General features: G+C 39.4%; 1 protein-coding gene across 1 annotated transcript in view; it reads left to right on the top strand.

The window, feature by feature from the left end:
• Positions 1-13,529, top strand: part of LOC140727211 (cilia- and flagella-associated protein 47-like) — a 596,979-nt gene that overhangs the window by 369,130 nt on the left and 214,320 nt on the right. Inside the window, exon 44 of the mRNA XM_073044476.1 lies at positions 10,610-10,809. Coding sequence (XP_072900577.1) covers positions 10,610-10,809 — 200 coding nt within the window. The remainder of the gene's footprint in view (positions 1-10,609; positions 10,810-13,529) is intronic.

The following is a 13,529-nucleotide window of genomic DNA, read 5'->3' as shown; positions in this document are numbered from 1 at the left end:
GTGGATATCGGACTGCTGAAGAGGTAGTAATGGGGGACAAGGAAATGATGATCACAATTTAAGAATTTTGCAGCAGTCTTCACTGTGAAAGACACTAATAGTATGCCAGAAATTCAAAAGTGTCACCTTTTATAAATTCACTCAAATATTGCCCTTTTAGGAGGATTGGCGGAGGCATGGGTTTAGGAGACTGCATTCTAATCATGAAAGCTGTTCTCATTAAAAGACATGGATAAGCTAAGCTAGAGTTGAAATCAGTGATGATATGAACCATTAGTGTGCAAGATTAAATTGGATTTATGTTCATTTTAGTAATGAAGAAAGCATTATATATGTACTATAGTTATAATGAATTATTGTTTGCAAAGTCTACGATGTAAAGATATTTTTATGATTGCAAGACACTGCTGGACATCAAGAGTTTCAAGTACTGCAGGGTCTAATCCATCAGCGAGTTGCTGCTTAGCCAAGGAGCTGGACTTGGTGTGGACTGTGTTGCCGCCTGCTACAGAGAGGCATTCAGTGTGCAAAGGTGGTGTACGGTCTAAAAGCAAGTGATTGTCGTGGTCATTTTTCTTGTGATTGCAAGACCCTGTTTGCAAGACATTGCTAATGTGGGATGCTGCAAGTCCGGTTCACTGGTTTATTGACAGGACCGATGGTTGGAAGCTGCGTGGCCTCGGTTGCAGCATGTGCTCTGCCTCATGGTGTGGTGTTGCCTGTTGCAGCTGTCCAGCAGATGTGATGCTGGAGGTGATGTGGCATGGCATCCATGCTGGAGGAATGATGTTGCATTTGGCTGTATTCATGGGCATTCATGCAGGGATGAATGACAATTGAACTTGAACTTGAACATGACATGTAAAGAAAAGGAAGATATAAGTACTTAAGAAGTATAAGAAGGAGGAGGCCTTTCCATCCATCAAACTTGTTTCATTATTTCAAAGTACATTTATTATCAAAATACATATATGTCACTATTTTCAACCCCGATATTCATTTTCTTGCAGGCATATTCAGTAGATCCAATAATCATAATTGAATCAGTGAAGGACCACATCCAACAGGGCAAACAACCAGTGTGCAAAGGACAACAAACTGTGCAAACACAAAAGTAAATGAATAAATAAATAACCAATAAATATCAAGAACTTGAGACGAAGAGTCCTTGAAAGTAGTCCATAGGTTGTGGGTACAGTTCAGTGGTGGGATGAGTGAAGTTTAGGTTTCTCCTAATAGGAAGTACAATATTGTGCTTTCTCTAGTTTGGTCACCTATATATTGATTAAGGAAACTTTCATGAATATACTTGATTAACTTTATCCATCCTTTTACAATATGAGGGTCCCACTCAATAGGTGGAAAGTTAAAATCGCCTACTATCACAATTATTTTTCTTGCAACCATCTGCTAGTCCTCTACAATTTTGCTCCTCTGAATTCCACTGACTATTGAAAGGTTTGTTATATAATTCTGTTAATGTGGTCGTCTCTTTCTTATTCCTCAGTTCTACCTATATACTGTAGCCTCAGTAGAGAAGACCTCCAAGCTGTACTGTCTATGCACTGCCTTGACATTTTCCCTGATTAACACCATTCCTTTCCCTTTAATATTTACCCCTCTATCATGTCTAAAACAACAGAACCCTAGAATGTTAAGCTATCAGCTCTGGCCCTCCTACAACAAAGTCTCACTAATGGCTGCAACATCATACTTCCATGTGCCGATCTATGCTCTAAGATCTTCTGCCTTCCCTACAATACTTGCATTGAAATAGATCTGACTCAGAATATTAGTCCCACCATGTCCAGCCTTTCACTCCCTGTCTTTGTATGTAGGCTTAACAACAGTTTTCCCCAAAACAATTCTACTAGGTGTTTTGGCACCAAGTTTTCATCACCTGTGGCCTGTTTTCTAGTTATATTCCACTTAAGTGAAACAACTGCAAAAAAGAAGCTGTTCTTCTATAAAATAAAAAATGTTTAACATGGGCATCCTATGGAAGCAGTCGTGAGGTATGGGAAAGGACCAGTCAACTCTGTCCATTGTTGGCTTCAGGGAACATGAGAGCTCATTTTAACAATGTCCTTCTTTATTGATAACATCTTCCCTTTAAATTTTCTTTGAGAACAAGGTAGGTGCTGTAGGCTTTTATTTTCTAGCTTATATAATCTCCTTTGACACTGCAAGACGAATCCTGAGTAAAATAATGTGCAGTATGTTGGTTGAACTGTTGTTTTGAAAATATACAAATGTTATTGATGCAAGTGTCTTGAAAAGACACTTATTAATAGTAATAGTTATGTAATTGTATTATAATTTCTGTTATGAAATTTTAACACTTACTAAGATATGAGTCATTCAATTACTAATATATTTATAAAGGTAAATATAAAATGCATGACTGCACAGGCATTTATAAAGCAATGAAAACATTGGAGTCAATTAACCTCTTGGATGTTGGTATGCACTACTGTGGCTGATTTCTTGCACAATTTTGCCCATAAAGCCTTATTCAAATTTTTTGAGTATTTAAGTTTGTTGTATGGAGCCAGAATTGAGGAAACTAAGAAGCCAGGACATTTGTGGAACCTGATAATTGGGGCCTGAGTTCTAAAGAGGGATGAGTGGGAAGGTGGAATGTTCCTCATGCTAGGATTCAAAGTGAAGGAATAAAATTGATGAAAATAGTTAGTGCGGTATTCAAGAGCAAACAAGGACATAGATTTGGGAGTGATGAGAAAATGGGAGATGGGAATGATCAGGTGAGCATGGGTGTACATGCAGCTGAATGAGCAATGCTTGTGACCTGATGGAAAAATTCCAGAGGAGAGGGGTAAGTCAGAAAGGTTCTTTAAATGATGTCCCAAGTTCTTTTCAGGGACTTCTGGCATTAAAGTATGGTTGCTTTGAAATATGCCTGGAAACAGGCTAATCTCAGCAAATTACAACTTAGTCTTTCAGGTTATAAGGTATAAAAGTGTTGCACAGGGAATAACATCATTTTGCAACATTATTTTGCATGACTCGTGGTAAAGGGAAATCTTGCCTGTTTGAGTTCTTCGAGGAAGTAAGCAGCAGGGTGGACAAAGGAGAGGCAATGGATGTCATTTACTTGGATTTTCAAAAGGCATTTGATAAGGTGCCACTCATGAGGCTACTAAACAAGATAAAATCCTATGGTAATACAGGAAAGATGCTGGCATGGATAGAGGAATGGCTGACAGAAGCAGCAAGTGGGAATAAAGGGGGCCTTTTCTGGTTGGCTGCCAATGATTAGTAGTGTTCCTCGGGTCAGTATGGGAACCGCTACTTTTCACATTGTTTGTCAAAGATTTGGATAATGGAATTTATGGTTTTGTGGCAAAGTTTGTGGATCTTACAAAGATAGGTGGAGGGAAAGGTAGTGCTGAGGAAGCAATGTGATTCCAGCAGGATTTAGACAAATTGCAAGAATGGGCAAAAAAAAAGTGGCAGGTGAAATACAGTGTTGGGAAATGTATGATAATGCATTTTGATAAAAGGAACAATAGTGCAGACTATTATCTAAAAGGGGATAAAGTTCAAACATCAGAGGTGCTGAAGGACTTAAGAGTCCTTGTGCAAGATTCCCAGAAGGTTAATTCACAGGTTGAGTCTGTGGTCAAGAAGGCAATTGCAAATTTGGCATTTATTTCAAGGGGAGTAGAATCTAAAAGCAAAGAGATAATGCTGAAGCTCTATAGGACACTAGTCAGGCCACACTTGGAGTATTGTCAACAGTTTTGGGCCCCAATTCCCAGAAAGGATGTGTTGTCATTAGAGAGAGTCCAGAGAAGGTTCACAAGGATGATTCTGGGAATGAAGAGGTTATCATATGAGGAGTGTTTGGCAGCTTTCTTGAGAGGATGTTTCCTATGGTGCTGGTATCCAGAACCAGAGGGCACAGCCCTTTTTTTACCCGGAGAGTAGTTGCTCTGTCAAATGTTCTGCTAGACTGCAGTGGAGGCCAAGTCGGTGGATATATTTAAAGTGGAAGTTGATAGTTTCTTTATTGGTCGGGGCATCAAAGATATGGCAAGAAGGCAGGTGTATGGGGTTGAGTGGGATTCAGAATCAGTCATAATGGAATGGTGGAGCAGACTCGATGCGCTGAATGGCCTAATTCTGTTTCCTTGTTTTATGATCTTATTGAATAGGACCTAGAACATAGAAAAGTATAGCACAGTACAGGCCCTTCATCCCACCTTCTAACCTACTCCAAGATCAATCTAACCCTTCACATCCACAGAACCCTCCATTTTTCATCCATGTGCCTATCTAAGGGTGACTTAAATTCCCCTAATGTATCTCCCTCTGCCACCACCCTAGCAGTACTTCTATGCACTTGCTATTCTCAGTGTCAATTAACACCCTCTAACTCCCTTTCCCTATTTCCTTCCAAATACCTTAAAAAGCATGTCCTCTCATATTAGCTATTGCCATTCTGGGAAAATAGTGCTGACTGTCCACTCTTATAGTTTTATGATGATTAGGCAAAATATCCAGGCAGAATATGCTCAATCCACTCTTAACATCTTATGCCTCTTAACATTTAATACACCTTTATCAAGGCGTCTCTCATCCTCCTTTGCTCCAAAGAGAAAAGCCCTAGCTCACTCAACCTTTCCTCATGGGACATAGAACAAAACATAAAACATAGAATAATACAGCACAGTACAGGCCCTTCAGCCCACAATATGGTGCTGAGCCTTTAACCTACTCTAATGTCAATTTAACCTTTCCTTTCCACAAAACCCTCCATTTTATTTTCATCCATATATCTATCTAGGAGTCTCTTAAATGCCTCTAATATATCTGCCTCTACCACAACCTCTGGCAATGTGTTCTGCGTACCCACCACTCTACATGTAAAAGAAAAACCTACCTCTGACATGACCCTTATATTGAGCTCCAATTGCCTTAAATTGTCTTTTGTATTATCCACTGCTGCTCTTGGGGGGAAAAATTGTCTCTGGCTATGCACAGTATCTATGCATCTTATCATCTTATAAACTTCTATCGTCATCTCTCATCTTTCTTTGCTCCAAAGAGCAACGTCCAAGCTTGCTCAACCATTATTCAAGACGTCCTGTAGTTCAGGTAGCACCCTAGTAAACCTTTCTGCACCTTCTCTAAAGCTTCCACATCCTTCCTATAATGAGGCTACCAGAACTAAACACAATTCTCCAAATATGGTCTAATCAGGGTTTTATAGAGCTGCAACATTATCTTTCATCTCTTGAACTCAATCCCCTGATTAATAAAGGCCAACACACTATTTTTAGCCACCCTATCAACTTTGAGGGATCTATGGACCTCCAGGCAGAATATGCTCCATCGACTACCAGGTGCACATGCTCCTGTTCATATCTATGGTGCTGAGTTTGTGAGCATGGAGAACTTCAAGTTCCTAGGAGTGAATATCACCAATAGCCTGTCCTGTCTAAGCACGTTGACGCCATGACCAAGAAATCTCACCAGAGCCTCTAGTTCTGCATGAGGGTGAAGAAATTTGGCATGTCTCGTTTGACTCTTACCATTTTTATCAATGTATCATGGCTTGGTATGGTAGTACTCTGCCCATGACCTTATGAAACTGCAGAGAGCTGTGAACACACCTCAGCACACCATGGAAACCAGCTTCCCCTCCATGAACTCTATAATCAAAGACACCACCCACTCCAGATTTTTCTCTTTCTCCCCTGCTTTAGGGCAGAAGACACAAAAGCCTGAAAGCATGTACTGCCAAACTCAAAGGTAGTTTCTATCCTGTTGTTATATCACAATTAAATTGTTCCTTACTGTGATAAAATGGAGTCTTAATCTCACAATCTACCTTATTATGGCTTGCACCTTATTGTCTACATGCTGTGCACTTCCTCTGTAACATTTTATTCTGCATTCTGTTCTTGTTCTACCTTGTACTATCTTAATACACTGTTGTAATGAATTGATCTGTATGAATGGAATGCAAGACAAGTTTTCTTTACTGTACTTCGGTGCATGCACCAGTTATAAACCAGTTTAAATCCAGAAATTGTTAAAATAGCATTTTTCTCAAGGAGTAATCACTTTTCTTTCATATAGTGCTGAAAAATGGTGCCATGGATTTAAACGTATGGCCCATAGTGCATTGCTACATGTTGTGTATTTAATATTTCAGTAATATGAGTAATCTTGTATACATATTGGTTGATTGAGCATTCTTGCTTGTTTAAATAATTCATTAGGGGTTATATGTATAAATGCATGAATAGCCTACATCATCATGCTACCACGTGATACCACGTTATAACAGTGGTGATGAGGTATTTTTAAAACAAACCTAAGACAGCTACCAACATGCTGAGGTGCAGTGAGGAACGGTGAATTTTAAAAAGCAGCGCAGCGAGAAATGGTCAAGAAAAAAAAGCAGCGCAGCACGTGCAGCGATAGTCAAGTTAAAAAAGACAGAAAATGGGTTCATAAACAGTGAGTACCAAGTGATAATAATCATTGAAAAATCAGAAATGATTGGCTACATTGGAAAGATTGACTCATTTGATTATACACCGGGATACTGGCTCATGTATACTGAGCTAATTGAATAGTATTTTAAGCAAATGAGAGGCAAGTACCAGTTATGCTGACTGCATTAGGTTTAAAGACATACAGTTTGCTTCAAAGTTTGACTGTCCAACTAAACCAGCAGAGATTAGCTTTGTTGATATTATGAAAATAATGCAGGAACATTTATAACTGAAGCCATTGTTGATTGCAGAATGATTTAGGTTTCATAAGTGGAATCAAAAGGAAGGGGATGTGGCTGAATTGAAGAGATTGTCTGAGCGTTGTCAGTTCGACAATGGGCTTAATGATGCACAAAAGATTGTTTAGTTTGTGTAATCTTAAAAGAAGGTATTCAAAAATTACTCTTAACTGAAACATTTAAAAGAACAGTTGAAATTACTGTATCAATGGAAACAGCAGACAGAGATGCAACTGTGTTGCAGTTGGGAAAGAAAGTATGCATGAACACAATTGCAGTGTCTAAATAGAAACTGGCCTGGCTGAGTAAATTGTGATACCATTGTGGTATGGGCTAATATACACCAGACCAATGGAAGTTTAAAGGGAAAACCTGCAGAAAATGCAACAAAGAGGACACATACAAAGAGCATGTCAGGTAGACAAAAATAAATGAACTAAACAGAGAAGGGAAAAAGATAAAAATTCAAGTTGCAGTTTCGGAAAGAGCAACAAATCTGTATGTTGTTAATGAAAAATCTGATAATGATGGAAGTGACACAGGACTGTGTAACCTTGAAATTTACGATGTATAAACTCGCATTAATTAATTAATAGCTCCATCTGTCTAAGTAGACAATGGATGCACCCTTTTCAGTTTGCAGACCTGGGCGATGACTATGGAGATCCTGGGCTGCCCAGACATCAAGATCCCCCCCTTGGCCTCGCAGATGTGGTCCAAAGGAATGCGAGGCAGTACATTTGGCATCAGCTTGGCTGCAGGAGCTGCCGGGAGGTGACGTGATACATCATCCAACTGCCTTAGGGGCTCCACTCCGGATTTGTGTAAGGTTTACTCCTTAGCCTTCTCTTCTCCCGAAGATACCCACAAGGCAGTGGGATCCATATAGGAGCCCATACCAGGTACTGTCAGCTGGAGCCAGCTGAGCCTGGGACTCGAGTAAGGCAGGGTTGTCACACCCTGTAGGAGTGACATATGGAGCCACTACCCACTACCCACTACCCATAGTATAAACTAGCAATAGACAGGCAATATGGCATACACCAGAAGTGAATGGCAAATTAATTAAAATGGAATTAGACACTGATTCAGCTGTTTCTATCATTCTACAAAATGAGTTGGAAAGGCATTTTAAAGACACTAAACAGAAACCTGCAGATATCCAGCTAAGAACTTATACTGGAGAAAGTATAACTCCTGAGGGAATGACATTCGTAACAGTGAAATACAACAACCAAACAAGCCACATTGAACTTGTATGTGGTAAAAACAGGAGGACCAGCAGTGTGGGGGCGTGATTGGCTGAGACAACTACATCTTGATTAGAGATCCATCCAAAATTTTCATGCCATATCTCCTGCAATAAAGTAAACTGAAAGTGAATTTAAAAAGGTACAGGATGATCCCACAACAGGAGACAAATAGCGTTTGTGCCTACTTCTGTGCCTCTGATTGGAAAATATTTTGGACAAAGGAAGGACCATGTTGCTCAGAGGAATCATGAAAGAGACGAAAGCAGAGGTCTGACTACAGAAGTTTTTGTAGGCAACATATTTGAAAAAGCTTCTGATATGTTAATCAGGCAGTTACTCGCAAAATATGGCTTGGTTTTCAGCTGGAAGAGTGTTCAAGGAGCTTCAGACAAGTTGCAGGTATTTAGCTTTTGTGAGTATAAAGAACCAGAATCTACTTTGCGTGCATTAAGGTTATTGTATGAACTTCAAATGGGAGACAAAAAGCTACTTGTAAAAATAGGTGCAAAGACTAAAGCCCATCTGGATGAATGGAGGGCCAAAATGGAAGGATTCAATGGAGATACGAAAACAGTGGATTTGTCAGCTGATTTTGTGGATGAGGAAACCAAGAGGAGAGATCAGATCATAAAGCAGCAATAGAATAAGAGAACACTCCAGTGAACTAAATGCAGCTTCCCAAAATCAAGATGTACAAATTAGAAGAAGAAAAAGGAAGATGAAAAAAGGTGGCGGCTGCTGGCAGAATCACTTTTTGCAGCCTCAGAATCATCTCCTACAACCAGCATGGAGGAGGCCCCAGAACCTGAGATGATTTTCACAGCCTCAAGCCTCACCTGTCAAGCAGAGTGATACCCCTTGTCAGGAAAGACATTATCCCACAAGAGTAAGAAAACCTCCACAGTGATTAAATCTTTGGGCATGAATGGTACAATTTAAAAATTTACTATGTTGTGGATGTCTGTATGTTATAGTTGTTTTATATATTATACTGTGTATATAGTTGAGATGCATTCTTTATTGGGATGGAGGTTACAGCCAAGCAGAGAGGGGTGTTGTGTATTCAATATTTCAGTAATATTTGAGTAATCTTGTAATCTTGTATACATATTGGTTGATTAAACATTCTTTTTCATTTAAATAATTCATTGTGGGTTATATGTATAAATACATGAATTGAGTATGTTATCACACTACCATGTGATACATGCACACCTCACTTAAAGTAAGCATGAAATTAGAGTCACATTTCGGACTCCCGTATCTTCCTTTGAATTAGTTTAATATATTGAAACTACAAAACATTACAGAAATAGAAAACACTTCTGCAAAAACAAATATTTGTTTCAGTTCAGTATCTTTCATTTGAAATGGGATAAATTAGAAATTTGAGAGATTTTAAGCAAGAAGAAAGGCAGAAAAAAATAGGATGGGCAAGGAAAGAAGTCAAGTGAATCTAAGTGGCAAGTTAAGAAATCTGGAGAGATTTCATGCCAAGAGATGGTTGTGCAAGACCAAAGTAAGAAACAGAAGGTGAGTCTGTGTAAGGAGTGAATTGGAATAGCTAAAACATTGCTAATGGCTGCTGAAAAAAATGGAAGGATGTTTATTGTCTGAAATTGTTGAACTTTGTGCTGAGCCCAGAAATCTACAGTAAAAAGGGCAAAGTCCTGATCCTTCTCTTTAGGTTGAGTTTGTTTGAAACTGCAAAAAGGAAAAGTCAAAGAAGTCAAACTGGGAATGAAGTGGAGAAAGTAAATGATAACTGACCAGAATATATGGTCACATTTGCAAATGAACAAAGTTGTACAATATAGGAAATTATGAAGGGTACATATTAGATGGACATAAATAAGTATCCCCTTAGCAATGCTATCCATAAACAGAAGATAAAAGGCTTAACTTAAAAGATAAAATAGTAATAAGGGATTTGAAAATAAGTTTCACTCATCAAATGGTTGAAATGTGAAACACATTGCCTGGGTGGGGAGGAGCAGTTTGTGGGTAGTGGTAACAGTTACTCTCATAGCATTTAAAGAATACTTAGTAAGATGTCTGAAACACAATGGCATAGAAAGTTACAAGCCAAGTGCTGGAAAACGGAATTTATATAGACAGATATCCGATGGCCAGCAAAAATATGGTTGACCAAAGGTCTTGTTTTTGTTACATATGACTCCTTGATTCTGTGATTTACAATGTAATCATTAAGTTTGCATTTGATCTCTTCAATGCACAAGAAGGTATTTTCATTCAATTTTGAGGCCAGGATAAAAGCTATCAATGCCTAGGTAAGTGGCTTGATGCTCTTGATTGAGTATCCTTGAGAGTGCCAATAATAATTTTGAAATCTGTGGACTCTAGAATTCCTTTTGATATCAGTTTAATTACTGAATTTTTACTTGTATAATCTCAATCTAATATAAAGAAATAAAATACAGGAATAAAGTATTGAAATGCAAAAATTTAGAATAAGATGAAATTTATAATAAATATAATTTCTGAGAGTTGACTTAATTATAGCATTTTGGTGTCAAGTAATTTTGGAATTTGAATGTTGATATTTTTGCTTTTTCATTAAATCTAGATGAGGAAGATTCAATCAGTATGCCAATGAAATTTGTATCGAAAGGGCCAGGTCACTATACTTGTCAGGTCCTGTTGAAGTCCCAACACGACGTCCGTTTATACAATATCATGTGTGTGGTAAATCCTGAAGAATACTTCGAAAGTGAGTTGGAAATTGCAGCTTCTACCCACCAATCTGTCATTAAAAATATTCCTTTGGTAAGTGTTGAAAATGAAACTCAGTTTGAGAAAATTAAGTTAACTTCAGGCAATGTGTAGACAAATTTGAGAAGAGGGAAGATGATTACAGGACTGAAGGTGTTACATTTAAATGCATGCAGTATATGAAGCATGGTAGGTAAACTTATAGCACAGTTAGAAATTAGTAGTTATGATATTGTGGACATCACAGAATTCAAGGATACCCATCCTATTGAAAAGACAGGCAAGTGGGCAGTGGGGTGGTTCTGTTTGTAAAAAATTAAATTAAATGTTTAGCAAAAAGTGACATAAGATCAAAAGATGTGGAATTCTTGTTGGTAAAATTGAGAAACTTCAAGGGTAAAAAGACACTGGTGGGAATTATTTGTAGGCCTCTGAATAGTAGCTAGGATTTGAGGTTCAAACTACAACTAGAGATAGAAACAGCATATAAAAAAATTGACGTTGCAGTGCTCTTTGGAAATTTCAATATGCAGGTGGACTGGGAAAATCATGTTAGCACTGGATCCCAAGAGAAGAGATGTATGGAATAGCTTTTTAGAGCAGCTTGTGATTGACTCCATTGGGAAAAAGGCAATTCTGGAGTTGGAGTTGTGCAGTGAGCCAGATTTGATTAGGGAGCTTAAGATAAAGGAATCCTTTGGAGGCAGTCACCATAATATGATAAAATTCAGCCTGCAGTTTGAAAGAGAGAAAGTAAAGTCAGATGTACTGGTATTACAGTTAAGTAAAGACAACTACAGAGGCATAACAGGAGCTGGCAAAAGTTGATTGAAAGGAGAACATACCAGGGATGATGGTAGAGCAGCTATGGCAGGTGTTTCTGGGAGTAATTTCGAAGTCACAGGAACATTTCATCCCTAATAAGAAGAAGCAATCTAAAAGGAGAATGAGGCAACCATAGCAACCAGGGGAAGTCAAGGACAGCATCAAAGTAAAAGAGGGAGCATACAGTATTGCAAAAACTAGCGGGCATCTTTTATAAACCCACAGAAGGCAACTAATAAAACACAACTTTTAGTTGCACTTTCAAGAATCATTAGAGTCAGGAGAGGTTCCAAAAGAATTGTAAATATCACTTCACTCTTTAAGAAGGGAAGGAAGTAAAAGACTGGAAATTATAGACTGGTTGGTAAGATTTTAAGAGTCTATTATTAAATGTGAGGTTTCAGGGTTCTTGGAACCACATGAAAAAATAGGCAAAATTCTGCATTGTTTCCTTAAGGGAAGATCTTACCTGACAAATTTGTTGGAATTGTTTAGACCATAAGACAATAAGAGCAGAATTAGGCCATTCAGTCCACTGAGTCTGCAATGCCATTTCATCATGGCTGATCCCGGATCTCACTTAACCCCATACACCTGCCTTCTTGCCATATCCTTTGATACCCTGAACGATCAGGAAGTGATCAACTTTCCACCTTAAATATACCCATGGAGTTTGCCTCCATCATAGTTTATGACAGAGCATTTCAGAGGTCACCCCTCAATTTTGAGGCTGTGCCCTCTAGTTCTCGATATGTCCACCACAGGAAACTTCTTCTCCACATTCACCTTATCTAGTCCTTTCAACATTTGGTGGGTTTCAATGAGATCCCCATGCATTCTTCTAAATTCAAGTGAGTATAGGCCCAAACCTGCCAAATGCTCCTCGTATGTTAATCCCTTCATTTCTGGAATCATCCTCATGAACCTCTGCTGGATTCTCTCCAATGACAACACATCCTTTCTGAGATATGGAGCCAAATTAGTGGCAGACCAATCGATTCGAAGAGAGAGTGAGCCTTGCACAGGTTGGGAAGAAGTGCGTAGACACAGTAGCTCGTCATTGCGCAAGGATGCTGAGAAAGCTCTGAAATGAAAGAGAGACACTGTCTAATGGAGGGGTTGTCAGATTAGTGTAAGTCAGAATAGTAGGGCTTTGGCTCATCGGGGCTTCAGTGAGGACAGAAGTTAAGTTACTTTCTTTTCCCCTAACAAGAATAGTGGGTATGACTGTGAGGCCAGTTTTCTGTTCTGGGTGTCAAAGTGTTGGATGTGGGATATCCACAAGACTACAGCCTCCCTGATGGCCACATGTGTGCCAGGTACATTGAGCTGTAGCTCCTTAGAGGCTGAGTTAGGGAACTGGAGCTGCAGCTTGAGGACCTTCAGCTTGAGGAGGTGATAGACAGGAGCTGCAGGCAGGTAGTCAGCCTGGGGCCACAGGACACAAATAAGTGAGTATCCATCAAGAGAGGGAAGGGAGGATGTCAGGCAATTGAGAGCACCCTTGTGGCTGTCCCCTTTAACAATAAGTACTCCATTTTGAGTGCTGTTTGGAGGTGGGGGGGGGAGCGTACTTGAGGGAAGCAACAGTGGCCGTGTGTCTGGCACCGAGTCTGGCCTTGCAGCTCAGGAGGGTAGGGAACGGAAGAGGATAGCAGCAGTAATAGGGGACTCTATAGTTAGGAGGACAGATAGGTGATTCTGTGGGCATGAAAAAGAAACAAGGATGGTAGACTGCCTCCCAGGTGCCAGGGTTTGTGATGTTTCTGAGTGTGTCCACAATATCCTGAAATGGGAGGGTGATCAGCCAGAGGTCGTGGTATGTATTGGTATCAATGACATAGATCAAAAAAGGGGGAACGTTCTGAAAGGAGTTAGGTAGGAAGCTGAGAAGCAGGACCTCAAAGGTAGTAATCTCGGGATTACTGCCTGTGCTACGCGACAGTGAG

The sequence above is a fragment of the Hemitrygon akajei genome, chromosome 5 (genome assembly GCF_048418815.1).
Source record: "Hemitrygon akajei chromosome 5, sHemAka1.3, whole genome shotgun sequence".
Lineage (NCBI taxonomy): Eukaryota > Metazoa > Chordata > Chondrichthyes > Myliobatiformes > Dasyatidae > Hemitrygon > Hemitrygon akajei.
Note: the sequence above shows the minus strand (reverse complement) of the source record. Positions and strands in the feature narration are given on the sequence as shown.